The sequence below is a fragment of the Eulemur rufifrons genome, chromosome 14 (genome assembly GCF_041146395.1).
Source record: "Eulemur rufifrons isolate Redbay chromosome 14, OSU_ERuf_1, whole genome shotgun sequence".
Taxonomy (NCBI): Eukaryota; Metazoa; Chordata; class Mammalia; order Primates; family Lemuridae; genus Eulemur; species Eulemur rufifrons.
In genome coordinates this window covers 13,426,124-13,448,798 of record NC_090996.1, presented here as the reverse complement: position 1 = coordinate 13,448,798, position 22,675 = coordinate 13,426,124, and the positions used below count along the sequence as shown (strand labels likewise).

At 53.6% G+C, this 22,675-nt stretch overlaps 1 protein-coding gene and 1 pseudogene across 2 annotated transcripts in view; one reads left to right on the top strand and one right to left on the bottom strand.

The window, feature by feature from the left end:
• Positions 1 to 16,552, bottom strand: part of FBXL18 (F-box and leucine rich repeat protein 18) — a 46,315-nt gene extending 29,763 nt beyond the window's left edge. For both annotated transcript variants that reach the window (XM_069486603.1, XM_069486602.1), the window contains exons 1-3: positions 16,450 to 16,552; positions 10,806 to 11,015; positions 6,796 to 8,339 (exon numbers count right to left, since the gene is read on the bottom strand). In XM_069486603.1, coding sequence (XP_069342704.1) covers positions 6,796 to 8,339; positions 10,806 to 11,015; positions 16,450 to 16,467 — 1,772 coding nt within the window. In that variant the 5' untranslated portion in view covers positions 16,468 to 16,552. The remainder of the gene's footprint in view (positions 1 to 6,795; positions 8,340 to 10,805; positions 11,016 to 16,449) is intronic.
• Positions 16,553 to 20,445: 3,893 nt separating this feature from the next.
• LOC138394312 (large ribosomal subunit protein uL29-like) lies at positions 20,446 to 22,123 on the top strand (annotated as a pseudogene).
• The last annotated feature ends 552 nt before the right edge of the window (positions 22,124 to 22,675 follow it).

Below are 22,675 nucleotides of genomic sequence, written 5' to 3'. Positions count from 1 at the left end.
GCAGCCTTCAGACGACAGGAAGGATTGCAGGTGAGTACCTGCGTGGCACCTGTTTTCAGGAAGATGGACGGGAGCCAGGCCACAGGCAAGAAGGAGACCCCAGGAAGCTATGGCTACAGGGAGGCACAGGGGAGAACCCGGGAGAAGGGCAGGGTTTGGGAAGGGGACTGGGGGACAACATTCCAGATCCTTCCTTGGGAGTCTGTCTACCAGGACAGGAAGCAGAAGGACAGAGCAGGCTCTGTGGGTACAGTGACGGATGCAGGGACATGTCGCTGCTGAGGTCGTGAGACCTGGGAGATGCCTGGGCCATGGCGGGGCGTAGGGCGCGGGGCGCAGTGAGCCTATCAGAGATGAGAAACAGGAGAGCAGAGACGGCCGGAGGAGAACTCAAGGGACTTCAGGGGCTGCCAGGAGCACCTGGTGTCAGGGGAGGAGCAACTAGAGGGACAGGCTGAGAGCCAGGGAGTTGGGGGAGGCTGGTGTGGGCTGAGCCATGTCCCCAACAAGGTATGCAGGAGTCCTAACCCCAGGGTCTTTGCAGATGGAGTCAAGATGCGGCCACACTGGATCAGGGTGGGCTCTAAACCCAACGACTGCCTCCTTAGAAGGCCAGGTGAAGACACAGAGAAGACAGAGGGACAACAGCCATGTGTCAACAGAGGCAGAGACCAGAGTGATGCGTCTACAGGCCAAGGAGCACCAAGCGCTGCCGGTGGTCACCAGCAACTGGGAGGGAAGCCTGGGACGGACTCTCCCTAACACCCTTCAGAAGGAACCGACTCTTCCTGCACCCTGACTTTGGACTTCCGACCTCCAGAATCACAAGATGATAAATTTCTGCTACTTTAAGCCACCCAGTCTGTGGTCAATCGTTACGGCAGCCCCAGGACACCAGCACAGATGCTGAACAGAAATGAGGCTGGAGGCAACAGGCGGACACTGTTCCGAGCTGTCCCACACGGGAGCCACCGGTCAGGCACACGTGGCTACTGAACACCTGAAATGCTGCTAGTGAGGCTGGTTTTCATTTTAATCAATTTAAGTAGAAATTCTGTGATGCTCCTAATGCTGAGATTATGGGGGAAGTGTGGGTCCTCTGGGGTGTGACTGTGAAAACCTGCGGTGCCCACTGCCCCATGCCAGCACGGGGTGCCTGGAGGCGAGGCAGTGTGCTCCTAAGTAGCTGGGACCACAGGCACGCAACACAACACCCGGCTAATTTTTCTATTTTTTGTAGAGACAGGGGTCTCGCTCTTGCTCAGGCTGGTCTCAAACTCCTGGCCTCAAGCAATCCTCCCACCTGGGCCTCCCAAAGTGCTGGGATTACAGGCGTGGCCTGTATCCTATCTTTTCAGCACAATTTTTTTTTTTTTTAGAAGTCCTAAGGTGAGCTCAGGCAGAATATTTGGCAGACGCTGCCTCTACAGAGAACAATCGAGACATCAAGGCAGGGACTCTGCGGTCAGTGACTCAGAGGCCCCAGGCAGACCACAGACTGTGACAAAAGGGGTGAAGTCTCCCACGTGCACAGGTTGGATCCGTCACAAATTTATCAAGTGAAGTGAACACTTTTCCAATCCCAGGTAAAGTGTTTCAGCCTTCAAGTGCAGACCATGGAGACTACGGTGAGGATCCCCTGCACCCGCATAAACTGCATGTTGCTACCAGAATAAAAGGGTACAAAATGCCATCCACACAGGGAAAAAGACGTAATAAAGATGCCTGGATTAGAAAAAGCACATACCCTTCAAGTTCACAAGAATATCCCTTCAGTGAAAGCAAAACTGAAAGTGGCCCATTAAACCTTTGATACAGCCGGGTGTGGCGGCTCAGGCCTATAATGTCAGGGCTCTGGGAGGCCGAGGCAGGAGGATCACTTGAGCTCAGGAGTTTGAGACCAGCCTGGGCAACATAGCAAGACCCCATCTCTACAAAAAATAAGCCAGCATGGTGGCATGTACCTGCAGTCCCAGTTGCTGGGGAGACTGAGGCAGGAGGATGGCTTAAGCACAGGAGTTGGAGGTTGCAGTGAGCTATGATGACACCACTGCACTCCAGCCTGGACGACAGAGTGAGACCCTGTCTCAAAAATAATAATAATGATGATATTTTTTTTTTAAATTGCTAAGAATCATGCCCCTGAAGCTGCCCCCAGGACTCCAGAGCACTGGGGACCTGTGGTGCGGTGGCATCTGAAACTGCGGAGCAGGAAGCAATTAAGTCCTACCGCTATCGCCAGAGCAGCTTCAGGTTAAGAAATGCAAATCGTTTTTTTGCTTTGGTTAACTATGAAAATCATTTTAATTTAAAGATGGTGAGGAAGTGTTCTCATTAAAATGTGTTTTAGAGACCAAAAAAACAAAAATCCTAAGGCAAGCATCCCTCTGCAGACCTGAAAGCGGAGACGGGAAGGTGCACAAAGATCCCGGCAGCACTGGAGCTGCAGCCCGGCTGGCCGCGCCCCTCAGCAGCAAGAGGCTCCTGACAGCAGGGGGCGGGGAGGGCGCAGAGAGGACGGCTGTGGTGGCCTCGGTCACTAGGTGGCGATGCGGGTCTGCGCCATCCACCCAAGACCTCTCCAAGCAGAGCCTCTGGGGTTACAAACCAAGCCAGCAGAGCGCACGTGTGTGCCTGCTCTGGGGGTGTGTGTGTGTGTGTGTGTGTGTGTATATGTGTATACACAAACTGTTTAACCTTTTTTCAACTGGACAGCCACTTCCAGATTCTTCCACCCTGGAGGAAGTCACCTGTCACAGGGGTTCCAGACAGGGATGGGCCTGTGGGAGAATGAACTGTCCACTCCTGCTCCCTCAGAGGCCCGGATGGGTGGGGACTGCACGTCCAAACCTTCTCCCAGCTCCCGGGGCAGGCAGCCCAGGACAGCCACGGAGCTGACCCACCACAAGTGCCCAGCAGCATCTGCGGGGAGGGTGAGGGACGTGGAAGAGGTCTCCACTGTGCCCGGCCTCACCTTAGGGGTGCTGTGGCCCTTTTCCTCCCAGTCGTCCCCCAACTTTCCAACCATCGAGGATCTGGCCTCCAAATCCCACTCCCCGGGGGGGCTCAGGTCTCCCTGTGGCTCTGTGGGCACAAGACGGAGCTCGGATCACAGGTCCCATGAACAACGCCCAGGCCTCCGAGGTGTCCCTGGGACAGCGTGCCAGGGCCTGGCTCTGAAACAGCTCTTGCTTCCGCCCAGATGCTGCCCTGGTTCCGAGGTCACAGCAGCCCAGGGTGACTCAGGGTAATACTCTCCCCCTCCCTCCACCACAAGGCAGGGCTTAATCAGTCTGGGGAGAGAACGTGCCCTTTTCTGCTCAACTTGGAAACTTCTCGCTATGGAGGTGTGTTGCGAATCCCGAGCCGTGCGAGGCCTGGACCAGAACAACTTGTCCCTGACCACCTCCTCCCTACCAGGAGCCGGGCAGGCACAGCACTCTGGGTCACAACGGTGGGGACTGCAGCGGCCAGTCGCCTGGGATCCGGGGGCTGCCATCTCAGGAACATCCCCGGGAAGTGCAGAGCCCCCGCTGCCCTGGCAGCCCACGAGCGGTGTGCCAGCCTCCCCTGAGCCTCGGACACCATTTCTTCTGTGCGGCTCCTGCCCACAGGCGAGCACCACCTGCTCCTTTCACTCCAGCTTCCCTGGGCTCCCCTGCCGCAGAAGGCAGGACTCCAGAGGAACGGGGCCATTTGGCCACGTTCTAGAAACTGGAGTTTGTTCTGAACAGGCAGTACCCAGCTCAGAGCAGACGTGGTTCTCAGCGGCTGCTGGGCACAGGCTTGAGTTTGTGCACAGAGATGCCATTATGAGTGGCGGGCAGGTTCTCAGGCCAGCCCACAAAACCCATTCATCTCGAGTCCTGCGGGCCTCCCCACGCTGCACGCACGGCCTTGCTCCCGGGGAAGACACTTGGCCACAGGGACCACGTCCCAGACCCTGGAGGCCACTCGGTAACCACTGAATGCTGCCGCATTGTCCCATTCCATGCCAGTCACCCTGTGAGGCAGGAAACACTCCCGGCTACATGCACGGCCCAGCTGTGTGACCCAGGCAAGCTCTCTGACACTCAGGGCCTTGCTTTCCTCCTCCGTAAAGCGGGACAACAGGGTCTACGCTCGTGGCGTTGTTTGAGAATATCAAAGGGGTCAAGACCTATGAGTACGTGAAAGAGGTGAAGCACCTGGCTGACAGCACTCAAGTTCAAAGGTACACACACCGCAGTCACCTCCTCCTCTGTCTTCCAGAACGCACTGCCCCACTCCAGCACCTCCTTCACAATTCTTGTTCCTCTTCCTGACCAATTCTCACCAAGTGCCCTCCCTGACCTCATCTGGGGGCTCCTCTGGCTCCACGGCCAAAGGCCACCGACAAGCCGAGGACTCCAGAGCAGCCCCCCCCCCGACTCTCGCTCAGGCCTGCCCGCTGGGAGGCTGAGCATAGCCACTCTGGGGACTCTGGGGACTCTGGGGGCACGGCCTGCGGGGCACATCACGGCCTTCCAGTGCTCTGGCATTTTAAACTATGAGAATGTAGGACTTTCTTTTACTTCCCTTGGTTTCTGTTTTTATCAACCACTCCCTGATAACGACTCAGTTAGGAGAAGCTCAAGGTTTTACAGGTTGGTGAGAAAGTTAAATCCAGCAGCGAGAGCGGCAGACCCAGACAGAGCTCGGCCCAGAGTCTGGTCCGGTTAGAGCACCACATTCTCATGGGCTCCCTGCATTGGGAAACTTTCGATTCCCAATCGAAAGATGCAAACAGGGTGACAGGGAGCAGACCGCAGGGGCTCTGGATGCTGAATGTACTTCAAGGCCCACCTGCAGCTCCTCACCACAGCCTCAGCCTCGTGAAAAGCCAGGAGGAGACCGGGTGGGAGAAGCCACTGAAGAGACAGGAGCCAGTAAGGGAGAGGGGCTGTGGGTGGCTGCAGAGACACCGAGGAGGAGGATGAGGAGGAGGAAGGCATCCTCTGAGGAGGAGGTGAGAAGGCTCCAAAAGGGAGGTGGTGAAGGGGACTGACCGCTGTGGTCAGTGCCAGCACGTTCAGCTACACATGGTGACGCTGTTTTCCCCTAATGTAAAAAGGGAGCCCAAAATTGACATGAACTCAGACTCAAATGTCTAAACAGGGGGATGCTGAGAAGCCGGCAGCCCGGCTCTTGGAGCGACCGTGGCTGGGATGCCGGGGCTGGAGCACGGGGCTGCCCCTCCCCAGACCCAGGTGCGTTGGCTCAAAGGGCAGAAAACAGAGGCTTTGAGCAATCTGCTCTGCCATTTGGGAGGCCTGGCTTCTCGCCCTGACACCTGCAGGGAGTCCCAGCACGGGCTGTGCTCAGAGACCTCGAGGGGCAGCCTCGAGGGAGGCGCCCGGCCTGGCTGAGCCACTCTGGAAGGCTCCGGGGTGTGAGCTGCCGTGCCCAAGCCTTCTGGGGGGCATGGGGGAGATTCACACTGGACACACTTATCTCTACTCAGTGTGGGTCGAGGGCCAAGGTCAAGCTCTGGGTGAAACACAGCTGCTCCTCTGAGCTTCCACAGCCTCACCTGTGAAATGGGGACGTTGGTGGCACCTGGCTTGGGGACGGTTGTGGGGATTACAGGCTCAGGGGCCTGGCCCACGGCAGAGGCACTAAGTGAACACTAACTACTCTGGGACAGAGACACACGTGCCCAAGTGCCCCTTCGGCTGCGACAAGCTTCATGTTCCCAACGCTGCCTCACGTGCCCATGCCCCAGCAAGCAACTCACAGAGAGCGGCCAATTTTCCGACGCCTCCTTCCTGCCTCCCTGACCCGAGTCCCTCAGGGCACTGGGTTCGATGCCTTCACTACATTTGGTGTAATTTTTCAAGATCAGATCTATCTGCCAAGATTTCAAACATATCTTAACGAATTCCTCACGGGAACATGCTTCCTGCCCCCCTGCCGACACATAATTCAGTGTAAATCCATCTCTGCTTGGTTCTCCCTAACAACAGCCTCCGAGGCCCGTGGGCCACCTCCTTCCGCTCCCTCAGACAGGTCCTGCTACCCCACTCCTGGCCCTACCGCCCCCCAGGAGTCCACACCCTGACCCCAAGCCAATCCCTGTCTTCTCCATCTTGTCCCTCCAGTCCATGAGGATGCCAGAGACCCCCCTGGTAGAAGCCCTGCAGCACCTCCACCTGCCTGCCCCGCCCACCTCATCTCCTCCTCCCTCCCACCTCCCCACTCTGCCCTGGGCATGCTGAACCCATTGGCCTTTGCTGGGGCTCCTGCACATGCTGCTAACTATTCCAGAAAGCCTTAGCCCTGCATCCCCTGGCTGACTCCTATCCAGCCTTCGAAAACCAAAAAGTTGGGCCAGAAGGTTGTGGGTTCAAATCCTGACTCCGCACTTACCAGCTCTGCTGTATGGGAATGATTATTACCCACCTTGAAGGATTATTACAAGGATTAAATGAGATTACGTACAACAGCAGCATCGTAGGTAGCAGTCATTCAAATAACCACAAGAAATAAAGATGACGACATTAAGCTCAGATATCCACCCCCTGTACCCCACTGGAGCTCCACCAGATTGCCGCATTCCCCAGATCACCCCTGAGCCCCACCTTGTACACAGTGAGGCCCTGACCCCCAGCCTCTAGGCTCCAAGAGGACAGGCCTGTGTCACGTCCATCTCTGGGCTCCACACCGAGCAGGCCCATGGCAGGTCTGCAAACGCGTGCTACTCACTTCCCTTTCGCCAGCCTCTAGGGGCCTCCAGAGAGCCAGCAGAGCCAGGGAGACACCGACCAGGGCCCTCACCTGAGGTCCTTCAGCCGCTTGCAGTGCTTCAGCATGTCCGAGAGGGCAGGCATGTAGACCACCTTCCCCATCATGCCCAGGTTGGCCAGCGAGAGGGACTGGAGCTGCTGGCACTGCAGACCGATACTGACCAGCCCAGAGCCCGTCAACACACTGGGCAGCTGGGCCAGTGTCAGGTGCCGCAGGAAGGCCAGCTGGCCAATGGCAGCCACCTCCGAGTCCCCAACGTTCTGTGCCCGGTTGCAGGGAGGGAGGGAGTTGCGGATGGCAGGCTCATTGCGCGGCATGGCAGAGGAGAAGTTGGACCCAATCAGCTCAAGGTGTTCCAAAAAGGGCAAGTTCTTCAGCAGAGACCAGAACACAGAGGAAGGCTGGGGGACCGTCTGGCCCGAGAAGGGGTTGGGGCAGGACTGCACGCCTATGCGCACCTTCTTGCCAAAGCCACGGGGCACAGCGTGCATCACGGGCTGGGCGGGTACCCGGTCGGCCCGAGGTGCCGAGTCAGCAATGGAGCAGACAGGCAGGGAGAGGGAGCGCAGGTGGCGCAGCCGGGCCAGGAGCTGGCAGAGGTGCCTGCCCAGGCCCTCGGAGCTATGGTGGTGGGCGGCCGAGAGGTTCAGGTGCCGCAGGTTGCAGCAGGACACCACCAACGTCTCCAGGATGGTGCTGTCAATATCGTCCTCTGCCTTGCGGAGCAGGGAGTCCGGCGAGAGGCAGTGGACGCAGCCGCTGAGGTTCAGGCTGGCCAGGCTCCGGAGGTCCTTGCCGCCGTTGATAACCCGCTGGATCAGGTGGCCACCGGACAGGGTGCACCGGCTGAAGCTGAAGTAAAACGGGTTGTTGAACTTCATGTGCTGGAGGAGGGACGAGCCATTCAGCCAGGACTTGGGCAGCTGCAGGGCATCCAAGGCGACGTTGCGGGCCATGGACTCCAAGAGGTTCTTGGTGGCCCCACTCTCAGCAAAGCTGCCAGGGACAGAGATGAGGAAGGCGTGGAGGTTCTCCGGCGTGCGGTCGCTGAGCACGGCCAGGTACAGCCGCACCACCTCCTGGTTGATGTAGCCCGGGGCCAGGCGGGCGTAGAAGACCCGCAGGTTCTGGTAGTGGGGCACGTTGCTCTGGCCCACCATGAGCTGGCCCGAGAGGATGGCCCCCTCTCGTGTGCGGTCCAGGATCTCGAAGTAGAGCAGTAGCTTCTCGAGGCTGGTGCAGCAGGGCACCACGCCGTAGGAGGGCGTGAACAGCGTCTGCTTGAGCTCCCGGACGCGGCTCAGTGTGGCCTTGCACTCGCCACTCAGCTGGCTGGCGTCGAAGCCAGGGCTCACGTCGATGGCCAGCGAGCGCAGGTGCTGCAGGGCCGACAGCATCTTGGAGAGGCGCAGGGAGGTGAGGTGGCAGCCCGAGAGGTTCACCTTCACCAGGCTGCGGCAGCGGGCCACGTGCTCCACGGTGGAGCCCGACAGCCAGTAGCAGCCGGCCAAGCTCAGATGCTGGATGTCCCGGCCGATCTCCTTCACCAGCTGCTTCACCTTGTCCTCATTGGCCTGCAGGACGGGGTGGGGCAGGGAGAGGAAGGAAAGAAGCTGAAGGTGGCTGGGCATCTCCTTCACCCCAAGCATGCACACTTCCCCCACGCTCCCCCATGACAGTCAGGGAGCCACACGGGCCCTGCAGAGACACGGCTCCAGCCAGGAGGGGAAGCTGACCCCCACCCCTTCCCACATGCTTAGCTCAAGCCAACAGTCAAGAGTGCCCTGCCATGGGGCAGTGGCCAGCAAAAGAATCACGTGACAGGGCAATGCCACTCCTAGGTACACAACCAAAGGAACTGAGACCGGGACTCACACAAATACCCACTCGCCCATGATCCACAATAACCCAAAGGCGGAAACCACCCAAACGTCCACTAACAGATGAATGGACAAACAAAACGCAGTCTATCCATACAGTGGAATAAATATCATTCAACCACAGAAAGGAACGAAGTTCCTACACCCGCTACACCATGGACGAACTTAAACATAACGCTGGCTGAGAGAAGCCAGGCACCAAAGGTCAATGCTGCAGGATTCCACTGACATGAAGTGCCTACGACAGGCCAATCCACAGAAACAGATGGTAGACTAGAAGCTACCAGGGGCCAGGGGAGAGGACGCTGGGAAGTTATTGCTTAATGGTTCCAGTTTCAGATGGCGAAAAAGTTCCAGAGATGGATGGCGGTGACAGTTACGCAACATTGTGAAATGTGCTTACGGCCACTGAACTGCACACTTAAAAATGATGAAGACAGTAATTTTTTTTTCAGTCGCAATTTTGAAAATGGTTAAAATGACAAATTTTATATCATACATATTTTACCACAATTCAATAAAATTAATGTAATATACCAAAAAACATCAAATCATACACTTTAAATAAATGAGTGAATTGTATGGCATGTGAATTATATCTCAATAAAGCTGTTTAAAAAAAGAAGAAGAAAGGGTCCCTAACTGAGGAGCCTGAGCACCCGCAAAAGCCTCCCTCGGCGGACTGCACAGGGTGGGGGGCCTGCCCGGGCATGGCCCCATCTTTCTGACACACGGGGCAGAGCTGGAATCGGGCCCCACGGAGCTGTTTTCTCATCCTTGCATATTGCTCGTGAATCTAGCTCAGACTGGCTTGGGCGAACCATGAAATACCCAGTCAGGGGAGCACAGCGGCCAGTCACCTACAGCCGGGTGCTGTGGCTATTTCCAGCATAGCCCTATCGTGAACAACGCTGCATCGAGCCTCAGCGTACAACACGCTTCGGCTTGCAGGATTCCTTCTCTGCGGGAAAGGTCTACGCACAGGACTGCGAAGTCGAAGGACAGGCATATTTTAAATGCTCCAGATAGGCCTGGCGTGATGATACACACCTGTAGTCCCAGCTACTTGGGAGGCTGAGGTGGGAGGATCGCTTGAACCCAGGAGTCTGAGACTAGCCTGGGCAACACAGCAAGACCCTATCTCTACAATAAATAGGAAAATTAGCCAGGTGTGGTGGTGGTGTGTGCCTGAGGCATGTTCAAGGATGCAGTGAGCTATGATCAGGCCACTGCACTCCAGAACTGGGCAACAGAGCAAGACCTTGTCTCTCAAAAAAAAAAAAAGCACGAAAATTATAAAACTTCCAGACATAGGACAAAATCTTCATGACCTCAGGATTAACAAAGATTTCTTCAAAACGACACAAAAAGCACACACTCAAAACCGATAAATCAGACTTCACCAAAAGTTAATACCTATACTCGTCAAAAGACAGTTAAAATGAAACAGCAAGCCCGACTGGGAAAAAACATGGGGGATAATATTCACAACACATATATCTGACAAAGGACTGGTATCCAAAAGATATAAAGAACCCCACAACTTACTAAGAAAAAGACAACTCTGTAAAAAATGGGCAAAAGACTTATAACAGGCACTTCTGAAAATGGCCCACACACTTTACAAAACATGACAGGCAGCGTCCCTCATCAGTTAAACTGCAAGTTAAAACCACAATGAGACACTGTGTCCCACCCATTAGAATGGCTAAAACTTAAAAAACTAACACCTCTGAGTGTTGCTGAGGATACGGGGCAACTGGAACTCTGGCCCACTGCTGGTGGGGTGTAAAATGGTGTCCTCACACTGTGCCCGGGAGAGCCGCGTATTTACCTTTACAAGAAACTTCCAAACCTATCCTGTGACCCACCAGTGCCCCTCCTGGGTATCTACAGGCAAGTAAATCTCCTACCTCCCCCAGGCCTGAGGCCCTAGGTTTCCTCCCAGAACGAGGTCTACATATACCTGCGCCCTCCTCCCCAGGTGGCATGTCATCCACCCTGTTCTGTCCTTGCTTTTGTCACTTAGTGCATCTTGGCGACTGCTCCAGTCAAGATCCCTTCTTTGTCAGCTGCACAGCACTCCCAGCGGGGCTACGCCAGCCCTCAAAGACGGACGTCTAGGTTGTTTCCCATCTCCTGCCCCCTCGCCCACCTCACCTGATAGTCCTTCTGCAGCAACACGGTGTGCACGAGGCTCTTGTCGAGGCACAGGGCTGCCAGCTTCCGGCAGGTGCACCGGACATTCAAAATCAGGTCTGTGCTGGGGACGTGGCTGAGGATGTGCAGTAGGATCTCGTCGGAGAACCCCAGGAGGTGGGCGCCACCTGCCATCCCAGCAGGATGTGTGTCATCATCGTTGCACATGTCCTGAAAATAAGGGGGACACCAGATTCCCACAGGATCCCCAAAGGGGGCCATCAGCCTGGCCTCCCCAGCCAGGGAGAGAAGCAAAGGGAAGCCCTCATCACGGTCCAGGGGAAAGAAGGTGCTTTTACAAAAAATCTTCATTGCATTGCAAAGAATTCATGAGATGATTCAAAACCCCTTTTTAGATCTGCAATCCAGGATCTCTCTTCAAAAGTAAAAGATTAGTAAAAAGATCATTATGTGTTTAGAAGAGGTTTTTCCTACTAAAGCCCGCCGGTCAACTGTAGCATGATCTTAGACCCAACAATGTAACCATTCACCAAGGTTCTCCATTGTTGAAAGCCGCTATTCCGTGACTCTGTCCCAGACATCAAGCTATTAATATATTCTTGAAAACCCTTCAGTAGCAGAATTCTATCAAGAAACTTATTGAGAGCCAGGCACGGTGGCGCACACCTGTAGTCCCTGCTGCTCAGGGGCCTGAAGCAGGAGGATCACTTGAGCCCAGGAGTTCAAGGCCAGCCTGGGAACACAGTGAGATCCCAAGGGAGGGAGAGAGGGAAGGAAGAAGGAAGAAAGGAAGGAAGGAAATTAGTTATTGAGGACAATAAGACTGTCTTCACCTCCCAGGGCTGCCACGACAGCTAAATGAGTTATGACACATTAAGTCCTTACAACAATGTTTGACAACAGTAGCTGTTTCAGCGTTGCCATTAAGGGTAAACAAAACTAGAGGAACCACCATTGAGAATAAAACTACACAAGTCCTTATAAAGAAGAAACAGTATCTACCAGATCAAAGAGGTTTTCAAAATTTTTTTTTTTTTTTTGAGACAGAGCCTCACTCTGTTGCCCGGGCTTGAGTGCCGTGGCGTCAGCCTAGCTCACAGCAACCTCAAACTCCTGGGCTCAAGTGATCCTCCTGCCTCAGCCTCCTGAGTAGCTGGGACTACAGGTATGCGCCACCATGCCCAGCTAATTTTTTCTATATATATTTAGTTGTCCAGCTAATTTCTTTCTATTTTTAGTAGAGACGGGGTCTCACTATTGCTCAGGCTGGTCTCGAACTCCTGAGCTCAAATGATCCTCCCGCCTCGGCCTCCCAGAGTGCTAGGATAACAGGCGTGAGCCACTGCGCCCGGCCCAAATCTTAAAATCAGTGATAAATAATACGGACTCCACAATTTATCTCCATTTTTCTTATTTTCTGGTTAGAGACTCACGTTGGCATTTCCAGTAAGATATCTGCAGACTTCATTTGCTCTGCTGTAGCTACCCAGCAAGCTACCAGGTGCTCTTCCCTAACGTGAGCTTTGGTCCAAATGCTCAATGCCTTTTTGACTTGTACAACCAAGGGGGAGAGGGGCTGGACTCACGCTAATGTGATATGAAATCCCCATATCAAGGACAAAGGAATGCAGAAGACTTTACTAAGCAGGGTTCGTGGGGGATGAGTCCCTGCACCATCCCAGCGCTCCCGCCTCAGGCTCCTCCTGCCTCCTCCAGGGTGCTCTTCTCTCTAGGCGCCCAGGAGAGAGCGCCCAGAACCACCCCTGCTGCCTCTCCAGCGACTGTGTCTACACGACCCTCACCCTGAGCCTGCTCTGCCTTCCATCCTGCTTCCTGTACATATTTGCATGGATGGAAACTTTGAGTTTTGGAAAGCCCTGCTGCTGCCATGGCAACCGTGAGGGCTGTGGGGGAAAAGCCTGTCTGTACACCCCACGCAGGCATCGGAGGTTTCCTGGGAACGCTGACTGTGCAGCCCTTTCACCCTGTCCCAATGGGCTCCCGTTCTGCCAGGCCCTCACCAGGCCCAAGACAGGTGTCCAGGGATGTTTAAAGAATCGTCCTCCATCCTCCAAAAGGGAAAGCTACAACAGACACCAAGGAACAGGGCCAGGGCCAGGTCAGAGAGTGTATTAATCACGAGGGTCAGAGGGTCAGGAACTTATCCCGACAGCCTCGACTCTTCCACCTGCCCTTCTTCACCTGCCCTCCCCTCCCCCTCAGCCTGTCTTCTTGCTTCCTCTGTCACAAGGGCAGAAGGCAGCCCTCAGACCATAGCTGTGCGGTGTCGTATTCTGGGTCCAATGACTTTCCCGTCACACAGTATTTTCCAGAGAACAGTCAAAGGGATCACCCAGGCACCTTGTAACAATCAGATTCCCAGCCTAGACCTGTGGAATCCATCCCCAAGGGACAGGCTCCCGAACCAGGGACAATCCTTATCAGAACGAGGGACAACTTCTATCAGAACCAGGGACAACCCCTATCAGGAGACCTTGGCAACAGGGCTCTGCAGAGGACCCGGGGCTGTGAAATCACAAGACTGGGTTTGACTCCCATTGAGTGGCCTGAGTCCCACCCCCATCCCTACCTCATAGATTTATGAAGTAAGAATGCCACTGGAGCGCTCTCATGGGTAAGAGGAAGAACAAGAGCAAAACATTATAAAAAAAAAAAAAAAAGCCACTCCAGCATCATATAATTTCCAGTTGTGCTACTATGCTGAATTTTTCTTAAAACCAACTAGAAATGACAAGAATTAAAAAAAAAAAAAGAAAGAGAGAACGCACCAAGAATCAAATCCCAGCTCCCTCTATCCAGCCTCAGCACATTCCACAGGATCATTCTTTCCACATGCTGTGCCCCAAATAAAAGAGAAGTTTCGTCTCAGGCCAGACCCCAAATGCTGTGGCAAGGCCAGCAGCACACAGGCTGGGCGGGGGAGGCTGGCGGGAGGAGAGAAGCCGGCTGGGCAGCAGCTCATGATGGCCCCCCAAGACCCCCTAAATCTCTGGCCAGCTAATCCTGGGAGGTGGTCGCTGGGTTTGCAACAACTGAGTCATTCCTCTGGAACTTAGGTATCCTGCAACAACTTTGGTAAATTACTACCCTTTGCACCCAGAAAAGGTTGCAAGCTCTGGAGAAGCAACAACAAACCTGGGGTGTCCATCAGGATGACAAGAGGGAGGGAATGGGCCTCCAGGTTTCTTTTTGTTGTTGTTGTAGAGGCAGGGTCTTGCTCTGTCACCCAGGTTGGAGTACAGTGGCATCATCATAGCTCACCGCAGCCTCAAATTCCTGGCCTTAAGCAATCCTCCTGCCTCAGCCTCCCCAGTAGCTGGGACTGCAGGCATGCGCCACCGCACCTAGCTAATTTTTCTATTTTTTGTAGAGATAAGGTCTTAATAATGTTACCCAGGCTGGTCTCGAACTCCTGGCCTCAAGTAACCCTCCTGCCTCAGCCTCCCAAAGTGCTGGAATTATGAGCAAGAGCCAACACACTCAGCCCAAGTTTCTTAATCTGTGAAATAAAAACACGCCCCAAATATGCCTACCTCCACACATACCCAAATAAACTCATACTCGCTTCCATCTGTCTTTCAGAAAATGTGTTGTCAGCCACAGGAGAAACTGAGGCAGACTCATCCTCCATCTTAAAAAAACCAAAGTAACTAACCCAAGGTCAGAGGAAAAGCAATGCCGAAAGCAGGGCCTGATGTGCTGAGCCACGAACTGTCCTTCCCTCCAGCACCAGGGAAAGGCGGCTGGGACTTCCTGACAGGTCCTGACCAGGCACCCAATTTCTAGAGCCTCCTGAAATTCCAATTCAGGGGTGAGAAGCAGGCCCTGGAATGTGCTTGTAACAGGTCCAGGTGATCCTTACCCAGCACACTGGGAGCCACCTGGCTATAATGACGACATGAAAGTGTTTTGAAGAGTTCAGTTATTCATTAAACTCTTTATTTTTAAAGTCAGCAATGACTTTCAAAATCAGATACCCCATTCTGGAATCAAAGAGAGGGGATGGCTGCACAACCTTATGAATATAGTTTAAAAAAAAAAAACAAAAAAAACACTGAATTGTACACTTTAAAAGTGTGAATTTTGTAGTATGTGAAGTATATCTCAATAAATAAATAATTTGACTGTCCCAGAAAAACAGACCTTGATCTCCACATTCAGGGCAGAACTAGACTCACCTCTCTCCTTCTCAGCCTACGAGGTATCTGCAATGCCAACAAGAAGCAGGCCTCGGCCAGGCACAGTGGCTCACGCCTGTAATCCTAGCACTCTGGGAGGCTGAGGTGGGTAGATCACTCGAGGTCAGGAGTTCAAGACCAGCCTGAGCAAGAGCGAGACCCCTCCCCTGCATCTCTACTAAAAATAGAAAGAAATTAGCTGGACAACTAAAAATATATAGAAAAACTTAGCCAGGCATGGTGGCGCATGCCTGTAGTCCCAGCTACTTGGGAGGCTGGGGCTGTAGGATTGCTTGAGCCCAGGAGTTTGAGGTTGCTGTGAGCTAGGCTGATGCCACGGTATTCTAGCCCGGGCAACAGAGTGAGACTCTGTCTCAAAAAAAAAAAGAAGCAGGCCTCAATGGCCAGGTCACCCCCATGTGCTTAACGGGACAGAGGGGCCTTTGAGCCAGGACTCCATAAGACCAAGGTACCAGACCCACCCACCCAGCAAGGCACACACAGCTAACTGGAATCTGCTAACACAGCCAGGCTACCCCAGAACTCTTCTTCGGGGAGCTGGAATTGTCTGGCCCTTCAATCCTATCATCAGTCTGCAGTTGGGCCACACACCCTTCCCTGTCAATCAAGGAGCCAGTGGGGCTGAGGAGAACAGTCAGTACGCCCAGGCCACCTTCCACACACTCATGCCCCATCCACTGGGCGGAAAACACTTGAACCTCTCACACTTGTTGTCTAGAACTCAGGCAGGCTCCTAAAACTGAGAAGTGTGCCCAACAGTCTGAGTCCTGGAAGATGACAGATACCCCGGTAGGCAGGAAGCAAGAAAAGGGAAGCCAGTAGTCCAAGTCCAGTCCCCCCATACCCTTGTGTGCAGAGAAAACACCACATAACGGGGGACGCGGTGGGATTCTCCTTCGGACCCAGATTTGTGGAACGTTGGGAAAGGATTTCCAGATAAGTTGCAAGTCCCTCGGGCGAAATGGCTTTTCCTCCATCACCACTACCCCCCACCCAAGTCAACAAGCAGGCTCCAGGGACAAGTGGGCTGGACTGAAACTGAGCATCCAGAGATAGAAGACACGGTGGCAAGTGGGCGCGACGGGGAACGTCCCAGAGTTGCAAGTGCTGAGCCGAGACACAGGGGCATGGAGAAAGGGCCCCGGAGGCGCCTGGAAACTCTGGCAGTCAGGAATGTGGGGCTGGGAAAGGGACGGAAAGCCGAGGAGGGAGACAGCGTGTGCCTTGGGAGGTAGGGCAAGGGCCTGGGGATCGGGATGGGGCAAGGATGGGATCAGGAGTAAGGCCAGGGTCCAGATCGGGAGAACCGAGTGGGGTAGGGTCCGGACAGAAAGGACGCATGGGGACCGGGGTCGGGACGAGAAGAACCCGGGGGGCCGAGGCCGCTTAGGCAGGAGCAGAGCGGAGAAAGGCGCGAGCCGTACCTCTCCGGAGCTGGCCATGTCGCGGGCGGGCAGTGCCGCTGCCGCCGGAGCCGCAGCCCCGGGGCCTCCAGTGTGCCGGGCCAGGGATGCTCGATGCCGGCGAGGCTGCTGCTCTACAGAGACCCCGGCAGGGGGCGGGGCCTCTTACCACTTCCGGCGCCCGCCGACACGCACTTCCTCTCGCCTGCAGGCAGGCTCCGCGTGGCCGACATGTTGGGTGTGGCGCCGTCTGGGGCACTGCCAGGGCTCGGAGGAGTCCCGCAGGTCCTCTGTGGCCTCCGTCTCCTCTTCGTGCTCGTTCCCCAAGCTCTGTGCCCTTTGCACGCTCCTCTACAGCCACGCCGGCCTCCTGCCGGCTTAGTACGCCCCCGCCGCCCCCGGGCCTTTGCATTTGCCGTTCCCCACTGCCTGTCGCGTTCAAAAGCCACCTGTCAGAGGATCCCGGAGCACCTTGCATAAAATAGCCGCTCCTCCTCCCCACCCACATATACACTCATCTGAATTGCCCCTCATCCCGTGTTCTGTGTCTCTATAGGTCTTTGCACCGTCTGACCTACTGTATCTTTTTGGGGAGTCCTCCCCCTAATACGCTGTAAGCAGGAACAGGATTTTCCAGAACCTAGAACTACCCCTGGCGGGTAGTAGGCACTGAATAAATATTTGCTGAGTAAATGAATGTCTGTGCACTTAACCCTGAAGCATTTGCATTTAAAAACACTTTATTAGTAGAAATTCGTGGGGAAATCTCATGCTCTGGAAGCAGAAAAACTGGGTTTGCATACAGGTGCTGACTTCTGGGTGACCCTGAGCAAGTGTTAGTTTTCTAGAGCTGGCCTAACAAAGTGCCACAGACTGGGTAGCTTAAAAAACAGGAATTTATTCTCTCTCAGTTCTGGAGGCCAGCAGTCTGAAATCAGGATGGTAGCAGGGCCATGCTCCCTCCGAAGGCTCTAGGGAAGAATCCTGCCTTGCTTTTTCCTAGCTTTTGGTGGTTGCCAGCATTCCCTGGACTTCCTTGGCTTGCAGCAGCAAAACTCCAAGTTCTTCCTCCGTCTTCATGTGGCAGTCTCCCCACTGTGTCTCTGTGTGTTATAAGGATACCAGTCATGTTGGACTTGAGGGCCCACCTTAAGCCAGTATGACCTGGCCTTAACTGGTCACATCTGCAAAGACCCTATTCCAAATAAGGTCACATTCTGAGGTTCCAGGTGGACACAAATCTTTGGAGGACACTATTCATCCCCCGTACATCAGGTTTCATATCATACCCCCCACCAAGCCTCATTTCCCTCCCACCTGCTAGGGTTGAGCCACTTACTGAGTACGAAGAAGCCCCTAATGAGCATCAACTGTGGATCATGGAAGTAGGGGGAGGGCAGTCCTTTCCTTCAAAGAGCTGATGGTTTTGTGGACAGTTAAGTACAACTTCAAGCATAACAAAAGTGATCCTTAGCGGAGTTCCCATTGTTTCCCATAGGACCACAGTTCTGGCCCAGGCAGGCAGCTGGGGGAGTTTCACAGAGGCCCAGGACTCTCCTGCAACCCTCTTCCCTCTTCCCCCTCCTTCCTCCTCCCTCCACCCTTCCGCACCAGCGCTCTGGCCTGTGAGTGTGAAACACTGGGTCATTACACGGGCTGCTTCTCTGGGGCAATGCTTTGCTCCTGGTGGTTGATGGTTTCAGTCATAAATCAAATGGCACATCCTCCTGGCAGGTCTTCCCTAGAATTCTCTTTCCCAGCCTCCCTGACTCATTCCTTCTTTTGTCCTTAGGTATGTTTTTCATGTGGCTGACTTGTTTATTTTCTGTCCCCCACTAGAACAGTGCTTGGCAGTAGCAGGCCCTTGATACATGTTTGCCAAATAAATTCTTGATTAAATGAAATAATGCATCTAAGTTTCCAGCGCAGAGGAGCAATTCAATCAACAGAAGCTGTAACCACTACTGCTAATATTAGTTCTAGTGAGGAAGGGGTCCCATATTTCACGGGAGGCCCCAATTCTGAGAAACAGTCAAGATGGAAACCACTGAGTATTGGGCTCAGGGACCCCGGGTGTGGGTGGAGTCAGTGCCAGTGCCTCGCTGCGCTCACCCTCTCAGGGGTGTACCCCTCACAGTGTCCCCAGTAGCTCATGGTCTGAGAGCCTCCCCCTGCAGCGCCTGCCTGGCCAGTCCTGGTGGCGAAGAGGACCCTGAGGCCAAGGCTGAACACTAGGCCACTAGACCACGTGAATTCCCTGAGAGCCTGCGATAAGGGCTGGAAGCAAGTTGGGCCATAGCAGGGGTTCTTCCTTCCCCCTCTCCTTCCAATTCATCTACAATGGGATCTGGAGAAAGCAGCTCTTTCCTAATAAAAATGACAACAGCCACCATGCATAAGCCTCTGCATGTAACTGACACTTTCCATGTAGCATTGCACTCTAAGTGTCACCAAACCCCAGTGTGGTATATCCTATCACCCCAAATTGCAGAGGAGGACGCAGGTCCAAGTGAGTAGCGAAGGTGGGATTTGAGTCCACGTTGTCTCTACTCCAGAACCCACCAGGAGAAGCAGAGCAACTTCTTCCATTCAGCCTCCTTAGCTGTTGTGGGGGGTGGTGCCTCCCAGGTGTTGGGAGGCAACAGCGAGGGGTAAGTGGAGCCTGGTGAAGCTGGGGACAGGGTCTTCGAAGGGGCCTGCTGGGAGAACCTCCACACCTCCCCATAGGTGGCTATTCCTGTGCCAGACACAGGCCACCACCTGCATAGCCCCAGTCCCCAGCTTCAGAGATAGCCTCACCCCAGAAGCATTCTTGAAGGATCCAGGCTCTTCCCTGAGTTCCTCCCACCAAACCCACAATGACCTCTTAAAACTGCATTTCTACTAGAGTTGAAAACTTATGTCCACACGACAACCTGCACACGGATGTTTATGGCAGCTTTATTTTTGATAGCCAAAACCTGGAAGCAGCCAAGATCTCCTTCAGTAGGCGAGTGGATAAACAAACTGTGCTGCCTCCACTGAAAAGAAACAAGCCCTCAAGCCACGAAGAGACATGGAGGAAACTGACATGCGTGTTATTCAGTGAAAGGAGCCAATCTGAAAAGACCACATACTGTATGATTCCAACTATAAGACATTCTGGAAAAGGCAAAACTACAGAGACAATAAAGAGATCAGTGGTGGTCAGGGTTTAGGGGCGAGGGAAGGATGACGAGGCAGAGCACAGGGACTTTTAGGGGAGTGAAACTGCTGTGTGTGTCTAGGGTTTTAATGGTGGATACATATCCTTATAGATTTGTGCAAAGCTTTGGAAGGTACAACCCCAAGAGTGAACTCTAAAACAAACTGTGGCCTGTGGGTGATAGTGTGTCAGCGTAGGTTTATCAGTTGTAACAAATGTAGCACTCTGGTGCCCATGTTGATGGAGGCGGCGGCTGTGGGTGTGTGGGCACAGGGAGGAAATGGGAACTCTCTGTGCTTTCTGTTCTATTTTTCTGTGAACCCCAAACTGCTCTAAAAAATAAAGCCTATTAATTTTTTTAAAAACTGCATATCTGACCTTCTCACTCCCAAAGGGCCTCCCACTCACACCTGCTCAGGGACTTTACACATGCTATTGTCTCTGTCGGGTGGCTCTCACCCAACTCTGGTTAATTTCTCTTCACCCTCCCAACGTCCCTTCTGCAGAAAGTCTACCCTTCCCCAGACCAGCTCACAGTCCTCAGTCATATCCTCTGCCACCGGCCCTCAGAATATTCCTAGATGGCATTTATCACAGTGGATAATTAAATCATCATCAGTATAAGTTTTTGGTTAACGTCTGTCCTCCCAGGATGATGGAAATGTCCCATATCCATCATCCACAGCCACTGGCTACTGGACGCTTGAAGTGTGGCTTGTGCAACTGAGAAAGTGACTTCTTAATTTGTTTAAATTATTTTATTTATTAAATGTAAATGAATTTAAATGGCCACAGGTGGCCTGTGGCTCCCATATGGGACTGGGCAGCAAGCCTGCAAGCTTCACAAAGACAGGGAAAATGTCTTGATGTTACTGCAACACCCCTAGAACCTAACACTGTGTGGCTGCTCAAAATACACATTGAATGATGAATGAATGAATGAAGGGACTGATCCATGGCATGGGGCTCTGAACAATTCCAGCCCCCATTTCCCTTGGGTGATTTCACGCCAGTTGGATGCCCTTGTCCCTGTGCCTTCGACAAGGGAGGATCTGCTGGGTGGCCACGTCTCCAACCCACCCCGCTCCAAGTTCTTTGTCCAAATTCTGACACCGAAAGTGCTCTGGATTGGGCTCCATGAAGAGGTGTCAGGAGGAAGGGGACAGTCTAGAGTTCCAGAGCCCCTGCTTGGCCTGGGGCTGCAGTCCAGCGCAGAAGGGAGGCTTTGCAGGACAGTCCAACAAGGTAGGTTTCAGCTCATTAGAAAGGTGACCTTCAGAGCAGCCTCAGGGGGACCCAGCCACCTGAAAAGGGGGGGAGCTCCTGTTGCAGGAGCAGAGCAAGCCCAGGAGGAGCTGAACCTACTGCAGAGGGTGTGGGGATCGGGGTCCCTCAGCCCCTGCAGAGGTGAGCTTCTGCATTTCCATAAACCAAGAGAATCAAGGGTGTGAACGTTGCTTTGTCTGGCCCGTTGATCTGTCCAGGGAGGCAGTTCAGGGAGAACATTGATCTGGCTTCACAGGAATAGGGTCAAAGACAACCCGGTAAAACTCCAGTTTTTTTCACTGCCAAGGTGGGGAACCTGGGGCCAGCCACCTGTCCTCTCTAAGCTTCAGTTTCCAAGCCTGTCACATGGGTGCTGCGAGGAAGACAAAAGGCAATATGGGCCGGGTGCAGTGGCTCACACCTGTAATCCTAGGACTCTTGGAGGCCAAGGTGTGAGGATCACTTGAGGTCAGGCAGGCGTTCAAGACCAGCCTTAGCAAGAGCTAGACCCCGTCTCTACTAAAAATAGAAAAATTAGCTGGATGTGGTAGCACACCTGTAGTCCCAGCTACTTGGGAGGCTGAGGCGGGAGGATTGCTTGAGCCCAGGAGTTGGAGGTTGCTGTGAGCTAGGCTGACGCCAGAGCACTCTAGCCCGGGCAACAGAGTGAGACTCTGTCTCAAAAAAATATATATATATATACACACACAAAAATCTGTATTTCTGGCTGGCCCTCTTCCTCCTTAGAGACATTTAGAGCAGGTAATGGCTGCAGCTTGTGCAGCCATAGACAAGGTTAAGGCTGGGGATCTTTGTGGCAAGGAGCTGCTGAAACAGCTGGATGACCTGAAGATGGAGCTGTCCCAGATGCATGTCACACAAGTGACAGGAGACACGGTGTCCAAGCTCTCCCACAGCCAAGTTATCCGCAAATCGATTGCCTGTGTTCTCACCATCATTAACCAGATGCAGAAGGAAAGCTCAGGAAATTCTACAAGGGCAAGAAGCACAAGCCCCTGGATCTGTGGCCCCAAAAAACTGAGAACCTGAAGACCCAGAAGCAGCAGCGGAAGGATCAGTTGGACCCACCGCAGCAGCACAGAGCCAAGGCATGAGCGTTGGTGCCAATAAAATGTAAAATAAAAATCTGGGCTGGGCACAGTGGCTCCCGCCTATAATCCTAGCACTTTGGGAGGCCAGTTCAAGGCTGCAGTGAACTGATTGTGCCACTGCACTCCAGCCTGGGTGATAGAACGAGACCCCACCAAAAAAAAAAAAAAAAAAATCTGTATTTGTTGGTTTTTCTAGCCTTCCTGAAGCACAATTCAATGAGTCTTGGTGTATGTCTACAAACATGAAACCACTACCACAACTGACATAATGATCACCTGATCTTCACCCATGATCCTGTATTACCTGCTTTTTCTTATCTCAACGCTAAGTGCATACTCATTTGCATATTTATGTCTCTCCCGTTAAACTGGGTGCCTCACAAAGGCAGGGAACCCATCTAGCTTGTTCTCCACTGTACCCCCAGTACCTGGCACAAAGTGGTTGAATGAATGAGCAAATGAATAGGACCCTTGTCTTTGTCCAGGTCATCTCGGTGGCCTCAGGCCCACCATGTACAGTGGGCACTCACTAAACTTCTGTGGAACAAGTAAGTGGCCCAAGGTAGAAACTTCTTTGCAGCCCCAGGATCAGAAAAGAGCTGCAACTGTTCCGAGAAGGCCTTTCCTTGACAAACCCTTCTGGGGACCTCTAAGACAGCACAGAGAGAAGCTGACCACCTCCTCT